Source organism: Neovison vison, chromosome 3, assembly GCF_020171115.1.
Source record: "Neovison vison isolate M4711 chromosome 3, ASM_NN_V1, whole genome shotgun sequence".
In the NCBI taxonomy this organism is placed as follows: domain Eukaryota; kingdom Metazoa; phylum Chordata; class Mammalia; order Carnivora; family Mustelidae; genus Neogale; species Neogale vison.
In genome coordinates this window covers 214,557,079-214,573,185 of record NC_058093.1, presented here as the reverse complement: position 1 = coordinate 214,573,185, position 16,107 = coordinate 214,557,079, and the positions used below count along the sequence as shown (strand labels likewise).

At 49.2% G+C, this 16,107-nt stretch overlaps 1 protein-coding gene across 3 annotated transcripts in view; it reads left to right on the top strand.

Annotated features, from left to right (window-relative positions):
* Window positions 1-15,414, top strand: part of SPECC1L (sperm antigen with calponin homology and coiled-coil domains 1 like) — a 142,581-nt gene extending 127,167 nt beyond the window's left edge. For all 3 annotated transcript variants that reach the window (XM_044243829.1, XM_044243830.1, XM_044243828.1), the window contains exons 14-16: window positions 9,995-10,111; window positions 10,924-10,983; window positions 12,727-15,414. In XM_044243829.1, the coding sequence (XP_044099764.1) occupies window positions 9,995-10,111; window positions 10,924-10,983; window positions 12,727-12,816 (267 nt within the window). In that variant the 3' untranslated portion in view covers window positions 12,817-15,414. The remainder of the gene's footprint in view (window positions 1-9,994; window positions 10,112-10,923; window positions 10,984-12,726) is intronic.
* The last annotated feature ends 693 nt before the right edge of the window (window positions 15,415-16,107 follow it).

Sequence of the window (16,107 nt, the reverse complement as noted above, 5' to 3'; positions counted from 1 at the left end):
CTTATAGGTGTGGAAACAAATACCCTGAAAGATTTAAAAGGACACGCTAATTCTTGCCTTCAGCAATAAGATGAGTTCATCTGAAGGTGAGCATTGCATTGAGCATCTCTTTCCTGAGACCATTTCCTTCCCAAGCTACTGAAAGACCACTGCATTTCACATCCAGGCTGCCTTGTAGTGGGGTGTCCTGGGTCAGACTGGATACATTCCCTTTGATTTCAGAAATGGAAGTGCCATGCCAGGGAAGATCAGTACTCTTTCTGGGCTCGAGTTCTCTCTGGATATGTGTTCTCAGGGGCAGGTAATTCTCCCCTGAAACTTGAGTACCAGGAAGATAACGATGCATCCAAATGAGCACCTTCACTGTTAGGGGTGTGCCACCAGTGTGCTGGTCTAAATCTTTGCTCTGCGTGGGATAATGTATTATGGTCTCTGTATGGTCCTATCCTTTTGTTCATAAATTACATTTTTAAAATTTAAGGTATTTGGATGAGTCTAGGTATACTTTGTGTCTGTCCTTTGCACTTTGTAAGTATAATCTTTTAGCAGCCCTCACTTTTAGAAGCTGAAGCTTTTTTTTTTTTTTTTTTTTTTTTTTTTTTTTTTTTTTTAAGACCAATCTCCATACTGAAACTTTCAGATCCTCTGGGCCTTTTTTCCTAAATTTCTCTACATTCTCTCAGTTTTCTTAAACGAGCATGTAATCCAGCAGTCATTCAGCAAACCTTTATGAAGTGCCTGAAGAGTGTGCTAGGTTTTCCAGGTCAGTGCTTGGCAGGAACACATCTGAGAGGGGGAAACGAAGTCATATAAGTGCTGTTTGTTGTAGTAGGTACAGGGGAGACATGTGACAGAAGTCTGTATGACTGTCACAGAGCCATCAGACCTTTTTCATCTGTGGCCCACACGGCAGGTATCTCGAAGTTCCAGGGTGTGCACTAGAGGAGAGGGACTTGGAACCAGCATGTCTGTCTCCTGGTACTCCAGGGCCTCTTCTGGGGCAGGGACAGCAGTCTCCTGTCTCATGCTTGTTTGTGCTCTGGAAGGTGGAATCACCACCATCTTGGGGGAGGTTGGAGGGGGGCCTGATAATGTCAGGCTCCAGCTGAAGAGCTGTTCTCTGTACCTCACAGACTCTGTCTTAGTAAATCTACATAATTGGGTTATCTTTCCCATTTTGCATATGAGAGAATGGAGAGTCCTCCAAGGTAAATTGACCTCACTGTCTTAAGAGCTAGGGACTCACCCCAACATTCACAGCCCAGTCCACGGAACTCTAAAACCCATGATAACCTCTGTCACACCGCTCTGCTTTTCTAGAGCAGTGGCTTTCACATCGGTGTAAAAAATTTCCTAAGACTTAAATGGAGGAGGAGTCAGCCTTGCAAGCTAAAGAGCTTATTTCTGTCACCTTTTCTCAGAGAAGGTGTTTGAACAGGGTTTTTGTGTGAGCCCTGGCTTCTTACATTGGTCCACAAGCACCCAGATTACCCTGCATCCGTCTGTTTCAGAGCCTGAGTACAAAACTAGTGGCATTTGTCTGAAGGATAAACTAAAGGAGACCATCCCAAGGATATTTTGGAATGCCTAATTTTCTTGCCCTCAGACACATAAATTCTCAGGCAAACCTTTGGGGGTTAGGATGGGGAGACATAGCTTCTTTCTTCCTCCTCTGCCAAGCCCTTCTCCAGAGCACACACCATGGTAAATGTTGCTGGAGGATTACTGTGAGTGTCTCCTTTAGTTCAAATTGCATTTTAGTGAGTAATAATTCCTGCCAAAGCTAAACAAATCTAGAAAAGGCAGAACTAATTCCTAAGCTGCTCATAAGACTCCTCACAGCATGCCCAGGGCTCATGAATCACCTATGACCTAGCCAGCAGCTCTTGCCTGCTGTCCCTTCCTGGTGGCAGTTTTCCTGAATTTTCAAAAAGCAGGCATCCTGGTTCCTGTGAAAAGTCTCCCTTTGGAGAGATTTATGGGAAATGCGGGGACGCTAATCCCATCTCTTTGGGTGACATTGGCTTATTCTGAATTGTTCCCCCAAAATATGTTCATTTGACTGAAACAGTTTATAGGACATTAAATTCAAAATGTTATTATTGTACCTTAGGTTTTGTTTTTGTGACGTTTCAGCACAGTTGGAGCTTATGCTAGAAGTGTGCTTGCTACTTTGGGCGACGTCCTTGTGGCTAAACCTGGCTGCCTCCTAGAGAACCCTGGCAGCTTCCCTCTCTGGACTTTGAAGCAGCCATGCACAGAGAATGATCAGGTTCCTTCTTAGATGCTGTAGTTGGCTTGGTTTATCCCGGAGGTAAAGGGAACAGCTTGATAACCTGCCTCCTACATTCAACTACTTGTTTTTTAAGAATTTTTTTGAAAGATTTTATTTATTTGAGATCATAAGTAGGCAGAGAGAGAGAGGGGGGAAGCAGGCTCCCTATTGAGCAGAAAGCCTGATACAGGGCTCGATCCCAGGATCCTGGGTTCATGACCTGAGCCAAAGGCAGAGGCTTTAACCCACTGAGCCACCCAGGCACCCAAGAATTTTTTTTTTTTTTAAAGTAAGACCATAAAAATTCCCATAAAACCCACTCTTGAATCATTACATTTAAGCAACATAACTGTTCAGTGAACACTCTAGGATAACTTAGCTGCTTATGAGAGATCTACTCAGTGTATAGAGTCTACTGAGCATGAACTACTTAAGAACCTCTGCCAAGTTTGTTGGGGTTTTTTGTTTTGTTTTGTTTCTTTTTTTACTGTGGTAAAATAGACATACCCTAAAATCTTACCATTCCAGCCATTTTTAAGTCCACAGGGCAGGGACATGAAATACATTTACAGTATTATACAGCCATCACCACTGTCTGGTTCCAGAACTTTTCCTCACCCAAAGGGAAACCCCCATACCCGTTAGCAGTCAATCCGTATGCCCAGCCCCTGGTGACCACTCACCTGCTTTCTGTCTCTGACTCTCACCAGTTTGGATACTGCATATAAGTGGTGTCATACAACATGTGGCCTGTGTGTCTAGCTTTCACCCAGCAGAGTGTTTGAAGATTTATCCACATAGTAACATGTGTCAGTACTTCATTTTCTTTTCTATGGACTCAAAAAGATGGCATCTTGTGGACATACCACATCATGTTTATCTATTTTTTTCAAATGGACATTTGTTGCTTGGTTGTTACCATGTTTTGGCTGTTGTGAGTAATGCTGATGTGGACATTCCTGTACAGGGATTAGTTTGAACACCGGTGTGCACTTCTTTGAGGTGTGTGCCCCAAGTGGAAGTGCCAGGTCACCCAGCAGTTCTCTGTGTGACTCACCGAGGGTCTGCCATAGCGGCCACAGTATTTTGCATTCCCACCAGCACTATATAATCCTCATTTCTTTACATCCTGACCAGCACTTATCACTCCATTTTGTGAAATAATATGCATCCTGTTGGATATGAAGTGGTAGCTCTTCGTGGTTTTGATTTATATTTCTTACTGACTGATGGAGTTGAGTATCTTCTTGTATGCTGTTGGCCATCCATCTGGCATCTTTGGAAAAATGTCTGTTTAGATTCTCGACCTGTTTTGCATTTGGGCAGTTGGGTGGTTTGTCTTTCCTTAGGGTTGTTAAGTTGTACCTTGGTTTTTTATGGAAATTTTCAGATACCCACTAAAGTAATGAGAGTGGTAAAACGACCCTGCATACACATTCCCTGGGCACAAGTCATTGCATATGGTCCTCAAGTTCTCCACGCCCACCTGGAGGTTTCCAGAACAACTCCCAGCCCTTTAATGTCATCTTGCATTTAGTTTAAACTTCCCGATTGAAACATGGTTTTATAGTTGGTTTGCTAGAATTAAGATCCAGATAAGGCTTACATTTTGCATTTGGATAATATACTTCTTTTAGTCAATTTTAATCTTAAATTTCCCCCTTCTTTTCCGCCTTTTCAGTTTGTGTTCTTGAAGGGACTAGATCACATATCTTTTTTTTTTATTTTTAAGATTTTATTTATTTATTTGAGAGAGAATGAGAGAGAGCATGAGAGAGGAGAAGGTCAGAGGGAGAAGCAGACTCCCCAAGGAGCTGGGAGCTCGATGCGGGACTCGATCCCGGACTTCCAGGAAGTCCGGGATCATGACCTGAGCCGAAGGCAGCTGCTCAACCAACTGAGCCACCCAGGTGCCCTGGATCACATATCTTAACAGAACTTCTATATTTTAGGTTTTGCTGACTACCTCCCTGTTGTGTTCCCCCTGGTATAAGCTAGAAAATAGAACTTGAGGTTAGGTCTGATTCCAGTTCTAGTTTTTGGCAGAAACACCTGAGCTGTGGAGTTGTGTCCGTCTCTCCAGGTAGCAAAGCAGGACCGGCTCGCTCTCTGAGATGCCACCGGCCCCTCATCCTCATTGTTGCCAAGTGATGCCATTCCATTTCTGTCAGTCACTCCTGCTTCATTGGAATTCCTCCTCACAGACTCCTTTGTCAGCTGTTTAATTGCCTTGCCATCCATTTTGGTCAGGAAAGTTCCATCCTATGCTTGATCCTCTCCCTTGACTTCCCAGCACTCAGGATCATGAGTGGTTTCCAAGCTGGGCTGGGTGTGCTTCTGTGGCATCATCATGAACTCCCGGATTTGACCTTTTAAATGTTCCCATCCACTGCACTTCCACCCACTGGCAGTCTTTAGATCAGTCCAGACTTGGGTCATCTGGAGACCTTCAAGGAAAATCGGTGTCTGGGCAGCTGGGTCAGCCTCTCTAGGGTAGAGCTGAGCATGTTACCTTGAAAAGGCCTTGCAGGTGATTCTGATGCACAGTGAAGATTGAAGGTCTTTGTTGGAACCCCCTCCCCGACAAGGGGCATAAGATGCAGGGCCCTGTGTTCAAGATTGCTGGCTCAACCTGGGCTATCTGCCCTGCCTTCCTTCCTTATCCCTGCTTTACCATGTAGTCCCAACACCTGGACTTCATGATGAGCAAGCCTCGTGGGCAAGGACAAGCAAGCCTGCCCTCCCCTTTTCTCCCCTCTTCTCCTCTTCCCTGACCTGGAGCAGAGCTTGGCTAAACTTCATAAGGGAGATGGCACAAAATTCCCCAGGGCAGCACGCTTAGATCTGCAGCCAGACTGGGCCTGACACTTATACCGTGGCAGCCCTGACAACAGGCAGGTTTTTGCTTGTTAACTTCCAGGGTCTTCTGGGGCCTTCTATGTTTAATACTACTAGCAGGGGTAAATACTGTCTGTTGATGTTTTTTACCTCTCTTTTAGATATCACATCCCCCTGCCATACCACACAGAAAAGGATACCCCTATCTGCTTCTCCCAGATTTCCCTCCAGACCTTGCCCCTTGGCCTGGAGCTGAAGCAGTTAGGTAGGGGTTTTGTTTGTACCTCCTGAAGGCTGCGCTGTGACACCCAGCAGGTGGCATCCCCAGTATCTTCAGTCATGGGAAGGACCCTGCCTTTCTGCCTGTGTTTGGGCCTGTGACACCACTGTCAACAATTCAGACAGGTCTAAGGAAATCGGTGTGAGCAGAGAGATGAATCATGGTGTTTGGCTTCTTGCCCTATGCTCATATAAAAGTGGCATTTCCTTAAATAGATCAGAACCTTAATAACTATTTAAAGAACATGTGGTATTTGGGAGTGTATTTTATGGCCCTTAATTAAACTTCAGACAGATTAAAACATTTTTAAGATGTTTTATAACATTTTTTATCTTTCTCTGTGGAGATTTGTGTAACTTTCACTCTCTTACCCCACCCCTCAACTCTCAGTGCATACAACGGCACACCAAAGTGGGGCAACCTGAAGCCCACAGGCAGAGGACAACCTCCTATCATAGTCATTAGAGCAGGTGAGGGCATCTGGCCCAGCTCCAGAAGGAGCGAGTGGGAAACACCCAGCTGATCCTGTGGAGGGGTGTGAGGTGTTAGGCGATTTTATGAGTCTAGGTCTGAGTTTTTATGATAGTGAAAAGAACAGCAGATGAGCTTCTAAAGCAGGCTACGTCCATCTGCCCGGTCAGATCTCTTAGTGGACATTTATTGGATGGGAGGATGTGAGCCTGTAGGAGAAAATGCGACAGAGTGCCTCATTTGAGTCTGTGCTGAGTGCTTTCTTGAACTTTTGTTATGACACATATCATAACCCTCTCATTTTTGTCCACCTAATCCAAACATAGATTTATCTGGAAGAGTAGAAAAGTCCCGAGTTGACCTGAGAACCAAATGCAAAATCTGAATTTATTAATTAGAAACTTGTATTTTAGGGGCGCCTGGGTGGCTCGGTCGTTAGGCGTCTGCCTTCAGCTCAGGTCATGATCCCAGGGCGCTGGGATCGAGCCCCGCATCATGCTCCATGCTCAAAAGTCTGCTTTCTCTCTTCTGCTTCTCTCTGTCCCACTCGCCCTGCTGCTGTTCCCTTGCTCGCTGTGTCTATCTCTGTCAAATAAATAAAATTAAAAAAAAAAAAAAGAAACTTGTATTATAATTACAAGTATGTTCCATTGTCCCTATTTTAAAAAGAAAACTGTTCCCTTAGAGATCGTGGCACCATTGACTGTGAATAGTGAGCAATAGAAAGTCCTTCCATTAGTGTGCATATTCCCCTCAAAACATCGTTTTTTGGGCTTTAAGAATAGTTTATTTTAAAGGTATCGGCTGGCCTGCTGAAGCAGCCGTGCATGTAGGGGTCAGGATCTGTGTGGGTGGAAGGCCCTTGACCCTCTGCAGCCCCTGCACTGATCTACAAAATGTCACTGAGCCCGTCTGCCCAGATAGAGGTGCACTCACGCTTTACAGTCAAGGGTTTTTCCTTAGGCACAGAAAAATGCCACTTTTTAAAAATAGTCCATTTCTAGACAACCTTTGTGAAGTAAGTAAACATGTCAAAAAAGCGTATGTCATAGGACCATTACAGGTAATTGAACTTCGTGATGAGGTGGCTTCTTAAACCTAAATTGATAGCCGTGGAATCAAGAGCTCCAAAGAGGAAGCTGGGGGAGCTTTTCGTCTTTCATCTGAATTTTCTTGCACCCTTTTCAGCCTCAGAACTGGCTTTGTTGTTTATATAGACTTCTCTCTGTTCGATCTGCGTTATTTCCCAGTAATTTGAGTTTTAGCCCTGATCAAAGTGGTGAGATGGGGGAGCAGAAGGCCCCAGCCCAGCGCTGCTGTGGTGATGTGGGGTGGTGGCAGCCTTGCCTGGGGCCTGCTATCTCAGATTTTAGGCTTTTCTTTGCTTCCCTTGAAGCCCTGGACTCATTTTCCCCGCCGGGTCTCTCTGGAGGGGTGAAGAGGTAGAGGGACAGGGGTCTCACTTGGATTTGGTGTGTAGTGGCCTCACTGTCCTCTGAAGGGTACAGTGCCCAGCCTGGCTCCTGCCAGCTGGCGGAGGCGGAGACACCTGCCAGCCTGCCTGGGCTTGGACTTTGTTTTGATTTGGAAGTTTGGTTGTCAGGTACTTCAAAGTTAACTCCCCCTACCCTGGATCTCAAGAGGCCATTGTTTCCTCATTGTCTAAATTTCTTTGGCATGTTTTGTAAATGAAGCCGCTGCTCTGCCTGGAGGTTCCAGGCTTGAGGTTGGGTTTGTGTTGAGGAAGCTGGGGAAGGCTGGGGTTCCCACAGCTGGGGAGCTGGGGCGCAGCCATTTCCTCTGCTGCAGGAGCCTCTGCCCTGTGGCGTGGGGAGGCCAGGCACGTAGGCGGCTCTGCCAGACGCCTGCCTTTCAGGGAGCTGGAGAGGGGGCTGTGGCGGCAGGAAGTGGAGATTTGTTTTCCTCCAGAAATGAATGTGGCCTCTGGGGGCAAGGGTTGGGAGTCCTCAGCGTCCACATGTTGCCGTTGACCTCCCACAGGACTCGGACTCGTCTGTAAGAGGCTACTTGCCCTGTTGTTCAGGCGATGATATGAGGTGCCCTGGGCTCTTTGATCAGGCACTTGTCATGAGGTCTGGTCGGGTTCCTAGGAGGAGTGTGGACGGGCTTTGGACGGGCCTGAGTTTGAATAATCCCCCAGGTCAGCTCTGGAACCTGGGCCTTCTTTTTTTTTTTTTTTTTTTGGAACCTGGGTCTTCTTGAGTCCCAGCCTCCTTACCTGAAACTGCTTCTAGGTGACAATGGAATTAGAATGACACCCTGTCCTCCCTGCTACCAGCCCAGCACCTTGGACAGGTCACTTCCCTTCCCTGATTCGTTTCCTCCCAGGTGGCACTGGCGCCCCTGGCTGGCTGCTTCCTGAGATTCAGACGAGATGAAAGAGGCCCCTTTGCTGCAGCAGCAATCAGCAGTAACCATCAGACACCGCTGGGTACACAGTGCCCTCATGGGAGGCAGGGGCTGTCCTTGTTCCCTGGAGCGGGGACCTGTCAAGATTAGGACAGGAATGTTTGTTTGGGCTGTGTCATGGCCAGAAGCGTGAGGCCTGCTGCCTGGAGGCAGAGAGGACCTACCAGGCCCCAGTGGCTGGGGAGGGGTTGGTGGGCTCACTTACAGAGGCCAAGTCAGATGGCCCTGAAAGCTTGCGGAGACCTTCCCTATGACTCTTGGCAGGTTTGCATTCTTTTGTGCTTTAATCTGCTACTTTTTCTCACCATAGTTTATGAACAATGCTTTCATGCCAGATTGGTGTGACTGGCTGCCCCAGATAATCGGGTTACCGAGGGGAAATGACCCCTGGAATGATGGCCCACAGAGCGGCTGCCTTTTCGAAGGCTTGCGCTTGAGTAGAAGCCCTGCCCGCCCCCACACACACACCCAGAGGGCAGCATTCTGGGTGTCTAGAGTCAGGGGCCAGAGAAATCGTTTCAGTGATGAGGCTGATGAAAAGTTCAGCCCCGTGCTTTTCCACGCTACTCGCTGCTTTTCTAAGGGGACTGACCGCGAGCTGTGAGTCTGGATTAAGACTGTCTTCCTGGAAGGGCCACTTGCCCAGCCTAGTCCTATCCTCCCCACCTGCCCCTCTTCCATGAGTCCCAGGTCCCCTACTTGGTGTGAGGACCTAATAGTTTGTAAACCTGGGGTGAAGTATGGCAGAGTTTGTAAAACTCTATACACATACAGATAGTATTCTTTTCGCTATGATCACTTGTCCCTGGGAGGAGTGGCAACCTGTATCCAGGAGTGGGGGGTTTGCCTTCACTAATAAAGTCTGGGCTTCCCAGTTCTCTAGGAGCTCACCTTTGGTGCAGTTGAAGTCTGCGTGAAAGAAATAGTGGGGCCTCAAACAAGAGGCATTTGGGAAGTATTCTCTTTTTGGGTTCTGTGGCATTGACATAAAGTATGTGAATTTCCAAAATTTAACTGTGGAGTTTCAACTTCAAAAGGATTCTTGCAAATAAGGGTAAAGTCTACAGATCAGCCAAAGGGTGTTATCATATAGTCAGCTATTCTGAATAGGTTATTTTTATAGTTGCAAATAATTTACTATGAATGTGGAAAGAGGCACCTCTTCAAAGAAAACCAAGGTGATCCGTGGAGAAGCTCTGTGGGGAAGCACACATCCCCAGCATCAGTCAGCTCCCAGTGTCTCCTAAGGCAAGAAGGCAGCTGTTGATGTCCTCAGAACACAGAGGTTTTAATAGATAGTAAATTTGTGCCTAGAGCCCTCATAGGTGAGGTCAGAATGAATCCTAACTTCTTAATATAGCACTTTTGGTCCCCAAGGCCAGCAAGGCTGCAGAGCTGCCAACCAGCAACTTGCGCCCAAAGCTCTTCACACGAGGGGGCAGTGACCCAGATGTGTGCGGCCAGGGGGATGGTGACCTGTAGGCGGTGGGCAGGATGGGATGGGCACCTGCTGAAAAGGCCAGTCCCTAACCTCTGCCGGTCTTCAGACATGACCTGTAACACACTGTGCCTTCTCCAGAAGCTCCCCCTGCCTGGGGTTTGGAGGCCATGTGGCATCTGAGGCTGCCTTCCCCCTCCATGACACGCTCCTGAAAAGATCGCAGGGTTTGTTACTTACATGTATTTTTCTTTTCCTTCAGAATATTGACATTACGAACTTCAGCAGCAGCTGGAATGACGGGCTGGCCTTCTGCGCTCTCCTGCATACGTACCTTCCGGCCCACATTCCCTATCAAGAGCTGAACAGCCAGGATAAGGTAGGCTGATGAAACAGCCCAGCTTCTGGCATCCTTACCACACAGGAGAGGCAGAGCTTCCCAGCTGTAGGGCCCCTGCCACAACACTGCCTCACAGCGGCCCCCTCCCAGCTTAGTCTTCTTTTGGGATTGAGTTATTTGTGCTGAGCTAGCCAGTCTCTGACCTACCTTGTGTGGGACATTTGGTGGGTTCAGCACTCCCCAAGGACAACATTCCCAGTGGGAGGAGTCAGCCTTCCTGGGTGATGACATTTAGGATCGAGGGCTTTACTCTTGAGAGCAACTCAGGGCATGAGTGGTCTGGGCAGTGCTTCCCATGCTGGGCCGATCTCCTGCTAGCCCTGTGTAGTTCAGTCATCCCACTTAGGGAGCTTGCTCAGGGTCCGGGTCGGGGACAGCCCCTGCCCAGAGGGACATGAGGAGAGGTCCCAGGCCTGAGCCCTCCTCTGGTACCCTCATCCCCTCAGATAACACTTGAAGATTCCCCCCGGGGAGGAAGCTCACTTGACGGGTGTTTCTGATGAGCTTTTGGGTCCAGGTCCAGGCGCCTCAGGACTGATGTGTCGAAAGTGGCCTTTTTGCACAGTGAGAAAAGAACGAGTGTGTGGAGATTGCTCCATGGCTGGTTCCAAGAGGAGTGGGGGGGCCTGCGGAGGGGCAGTCAGGTTCGGTGGGGGCTCCAAGGGTCCAGTGTAGGTTCATTCTGGTACCACAGGGAGGTGGCTGTCCATCTTCCCCAGCAGCCCGAGTAGTGCAGGTCCCCTTCCTCCTGGCCTTGCTTGTCCACTCTAGTCACGCAGTTTGTTTTACAGCGAAGGAACTTCACACTGGCCTTCCAGGCAGCTGAGAGCGTCGGCATCAAATCCACACTGGTGAGTCACTGGCAGGGTCCCTCTTTGTTAAGAAGAGTTTCCTTCTCATTAAGGGAGATCCTAGGTGGTGTGGTGGCCTGACGATCAAGGGGCTAGTGGGTAAGGATGGGGGTCCACCCAGGCCTTTGCCGGCCAAGTGCATGCCTCATCAGAGAGGTACAAGCTGGGCTTTCACCTCCGTCCCATGGGCGCTTTATGCCTCACATGAAGTGTTCAAAGGAAGCACCCTAAGTTGGATAGAGTCATCTTGCCTACAGCCCCAGCAGCTTTGACTTCCTTAGAGTCCAGAAGAAAAAAATTCTAACAAGTTTGTAACCAGTCACTGTCAGAGGCACATTCCTCCAGATCTGTCTGCCTTTTGTCAAAGAAGGAGGCTTTAGAGGCCGAGCAGGCACTCCCATGCTTCACAGGGACCGTGGCAGACGCCACTCAGGTGTGAGACATGAGCTGTAGAAAACCCTCGTGTTTCAGGGTCGTCACGCCACTGCCCAGCACCCACAGTAGCTCACAACCAACGTGCTTCTGTCAGAGCTCTCACCCTGTCACCATGTCTGACTTTCTGAAGAAGGTACTGGGCCAGTCCTTCCACACCCAGTGTCACTGAGGTTATATAAACTTGGTGCCGTGGTATTGGTCATGCAGGGGCACACGGTGGCCGGCACGCAACTTGGGGAGTTTCACAGTAAGAGCCCCATGAGGCCAGGTCACTGCCCCAAGGGCACCTCTCAGCCTGACTGGTAACAGCTGAATGGCTCTGAAGAAGTGTTTACATTCGTATTTACCCGACAGGAGTGTTCATGTAGAGGTCCAGAAGTCTGTCTTCTGACTTGAAGAAATAGGCTTATTTAGGGTGGTCTCTGTTCAGTTGTACAGAGAAAGAGAAGTTACCATTATTGAAATGTTTTCTGTTATGTGGGTATTTTACATCATGTGGGAAGTTCCAACATATTAAAGTGGGCCATTCCCCCTGACCCCCCAAAAATCTTCATATTGAACAAACATGTTTTTCTTTTTCTGTACCAAGTCATAATTGGGTGGCCCATTCCAACCTGCTGTCCATGGCTTCACCCCAGAACCTCCCAGAGCAGCACCCCAGAACCTCCCAGAGCAGACTTTCCCCTGGAAAGTCACGGGGATGTTCTTCAGCAACAGTGGGTCTCTTTTGGGGGCCTCCAAATTCTATATCTGAGTCCTGGCTTTTCCCACATTCGTTTTCATCAGCTGGTATCTCACACGACTGGTATTCTGCAGAATACAATCAGAAAACAGTGTTTTTGATGATTTCAGATGGTTGCCATGGTGAAGGGCATGGGAAAGTTGAGTTCTGGGAGCCTTGGGTGCCCAGAGACTCTCCTGGGACAGAGACTGGGTTGAGAAAGGCGCTCAGAAGCGACCACCTGGAGGGGTTTAAGAAAGGAGGCAGACAGGGTTGAAGGCCCCAAGAAGATGATAACAAGCCTCGGAGGGCCGTGGCCAGGAGCAGGGGCTCTCCTATGTGGGGCTCTGGGGCGGGGCGGGGCGGGGCTTAGGCACAGAGAGGCAGCTCAGGGATAATGCTGAAGCTTCCAGGCACACTTGGCAGCAATGGAGCAGGCATTTTGCCAAGGCCTTTGGGAGGTGTGATCTGGCTTGGCCCAAAGTCAGAGGCCCTGCCCTGTGCAGCCGGTGTAGCTGCCAGGGAGCCTGTCGGAACGGGCCCAGAAGTGACCGGGATTATAACGAGGTTTCTTCCTTCTCCACTAGGACATTAATGAAATGGTGCGGACTGAGCGGCCCGATTGGCAGAGTGTGATGCTCTACGTGACAGCAATCTACAAGTACTTCGAAACCTGAGCACCTCTGAAGGACTCTTCCCGTTACCAAGTGACACCAATGCCATTAGTTACGCACCCCGTAAAGCTTTCAGTGACTCTCTGAGCTGCCCCGCAGCGTGTGAGCCTTCAGCCGGGGCCTCTGAGTCAGGAGAACTCAGGCCTCTCTGGCCGTCGGCTCGCAGCCGGCTCTGCACACATGACCTGTCCGGCCCAAAGTTGGCCTGGGCTCCACGCATGTCACACACGCTGTTTGCTGCCAGTTTTTTTCTGAAGAGAATATTGAACTGCAGTAGTGCTGTGGGGTGTGCAAACCAGCTCCTGCACAGCTAAACCTGGGAAAGTGGGTGAAACTCAGTGGGCAGCTCATTGGGGGTTAGTGAAAGCTTTCGCCACAGTTCTTCTCGACTGCTCATCAATGCGGCTTCTGTCACCCATGAGAGCCAAGCAGGGGACTCGGCGCCCGGCAGAGGTGCTGGGGAGTAGGCTGCAGCCCTGGACATGGAGGGCCATGAGTACATCACCATGGCCACAGGACAGCCACCGCTTCCGTGTGGTGGGGCTGATGTGGCCTGCGTGATTTAGGTGTCTGCAGCTTGAGCTAACAGTGATTTGTGACTCGAGTTCCCAGCTGGTGGCGCCCGTCACTGCTGAAGGACTGGTTTTGTGACTGGGCGCCCTTCGAGTGGAGGTGGCCCCTGTCCTCGGCACTGCCAACCTGTCTTTCAGCATGGAAGGGGCTTGGAAACCCAGGTCTGACTTTAGGTTTCTGTACAAAAGAAGTGGTTAAAAGGAATTCTAGTTTAAAAAAATTTTTTTTTCTTATGAGCAATATTGGGGGAATATAGCTCCTGATCTCTTAGTACCAAAGTTAAGTTGTTCTAGTAAAGATAGAGGTGAAACATGAAATCTGGACATTAGCATGGTGAAAGCCAGAAATGAAGTCAGAAGTAGCAGGAGAAAAAGCCAAACACCTGGAGAGAGCCCTGCAGGGTAATTTAAAGTCACTGAGTCACTCAGATAAAATCCTCCTGGGCAAGAATTTAAGGAAGTGCCTTAAGTCTCCTTGCATGGGTACACCAGATAGAGGGTCTTGGAGGCCACCATGACTACAGCCACAGCGGATAGCATCAGGGCTGGTGGCCTGCAGCCCTGTGATGGAGTTGGTCCTTTGCCATGCCACCCTCCAGGTTCCAAGTGACAGGCAGCCGCACTTGTACCCCTTCTGTGTGGTGGAACTGAAGCCTTATTATGAGGGGTTCTGTTGAGGTGACTCTCAGGCTGGGACTCAGCCCTTCTTGGGAACAGGGATCCCACATCTCATGTGCGCCTAACACAGTAGCTGTTGGTTTGAATAGCATCGAGACCTGTTGCTTCTAGAATACAACTATGTTTGGCACTTACAAAGTAGCACGAGGAAGAGTTGCCACTGGTGGAAGCACCATCGCTGCCTCAGCCATAGGATGTGAAGAAGGCTGCCCAGCCATCATGTGGGCCCAAGGGTTCTGTGTTCGAGCATCATGTTCTAGAGTAGGAGTTTGAGGTGTCTGTAGCCTAGGAAGGAATGTGGTTATTGTGAAATGGGCCGTGTGTGTGTGTGTGTGTGTGTGTGTGTGTGTGTATGGCCTGCTGGCCCACCGTCACCAGCTGGCTGGTAAGTGCCCATCAACCCTGCCCAGATGTCCCAACCTGGCAGCTCTGGCTGCTGTCCCTACTGGAGGCTTTTTGTGAAATGCCTATTTTCGGCTAAGGAAGGAGAGGCTCAGTGAGCAGAACCCAGCCCCAGGGCGCACCAGAAGACCCTGGCGGATACCTGTCCCCATCCTCCCTGATCAGGTTCCGTTCTGGCTTCTGTTGCTCTGTTGACAGTTGCTCTCTGCTGTCAGATGAGGGACTGTTAGGTGAGAATTACCGTTTTTTAAATGTCTCTCCACTCGGTCTTCCCAAGTCCCACTTTTGCTCTCATTTGCCTTTGTGGAAGCCTGTGCTCCTGTCTAGACCCAGTGTCTGACTGCAGCCATGTTTTTGTTTATTTATTATTATTGGGGGGTGCTTTTTTGTCCTATGAAGGAGAAGACTTTCCTGGGTCTGCAGTTCACATATCTGTTCCTTCCTAGCCAAGTGACCCAGCCCTGGCAGCTCATGCTGGGGGACCTGGGGCTGTGCCCCCAAGGCCGCCATTGGGGTTGGTGACAGGGAGAGGGTGGCCGCAGGAAGTGCCAGGACCGGGCCCAGCCTGTTTAAGGGCCCATCTCTGCCCCTGTGCCAGGGTACCCAGCCAGGCCACCTACATTTGCGTGTGGCTCCGCAGATGAGAAAATTCTAGAAGCATGACTTTTCTTTTTCTAATAGGATCCTTTTAACACTCTTGGCTTTATGGGATAATCTAAATAGTCATATATACCTAAAAGTGCTACTCTGAGGTGCTTTTAGTCCAGTGGCACTTGACACGAAGCCCCCAGGAAGTCATTTTGTCTCTTTTCCCTTTAAGCACAAGCTTTACTGCAAATGGGCCAGTTCCATTTCTGTATCTCTCAACCACAGGCTTCTGCTGACTGATAGTACTTTTTTATTTTGTTCTATTAAATATTCTTGAATGTATTAAAATTACTGAAACACATCAGGCTCAGACTTTTCTAACTCCACACTTCCAGCTGCTCCTCTGACATGGTATGAATGGGCCCCTGGCCACCCCCTGGGACTGACTGTGGCAACAGGAGGGCACCTGAGCCCAGGCTCCATCCCCTCTGGCTGGCCCTCCCCTGCAGTTCACAGACTGGGAAGTGTTGTGGTTGAGGGACCTGAGGGAGTGAGTGGGAGTGCTGGTGTCTTCCAGGTCCCACTGTGGCCTGCAAAGCAGAACTACAGGCCAAATGCCCAGGACTGAGACCCCAGAAGCCCTGCCCAGGTTACCCTACAAGAACGGAAGGCCTGGCATTCCCAACGGTAGCCAAGACATGCTGTTGTGGGGAACAGAGTGGTTGGGGCCGGGTGGGGGGGGGGGTTGCCTTGAGGGCGGTGGTTTTTTTTTTTTCTCCCTAGCAGTGCATCTTCTTGGGAGATCATTTTCAGAATATATAAAATTATAGAGGAAAAAAAATCAGTAATTATACCACTCAGAGCAAGCAAACCAGTCAGGCCTTTTTTCCGTGCACATCTTGTGTGGAATGATTATGAATCTACAGGGCGCAGCCCAGGATAACACTGGGGTTTGTCATATTGCCCATGCTACGTGTCTCATGTGGAAAGGACCATGAGGCCACCTTGTTACGCACTAAGTGACCTAGTAGGCCTTTATCCTGGGCCTGAGACT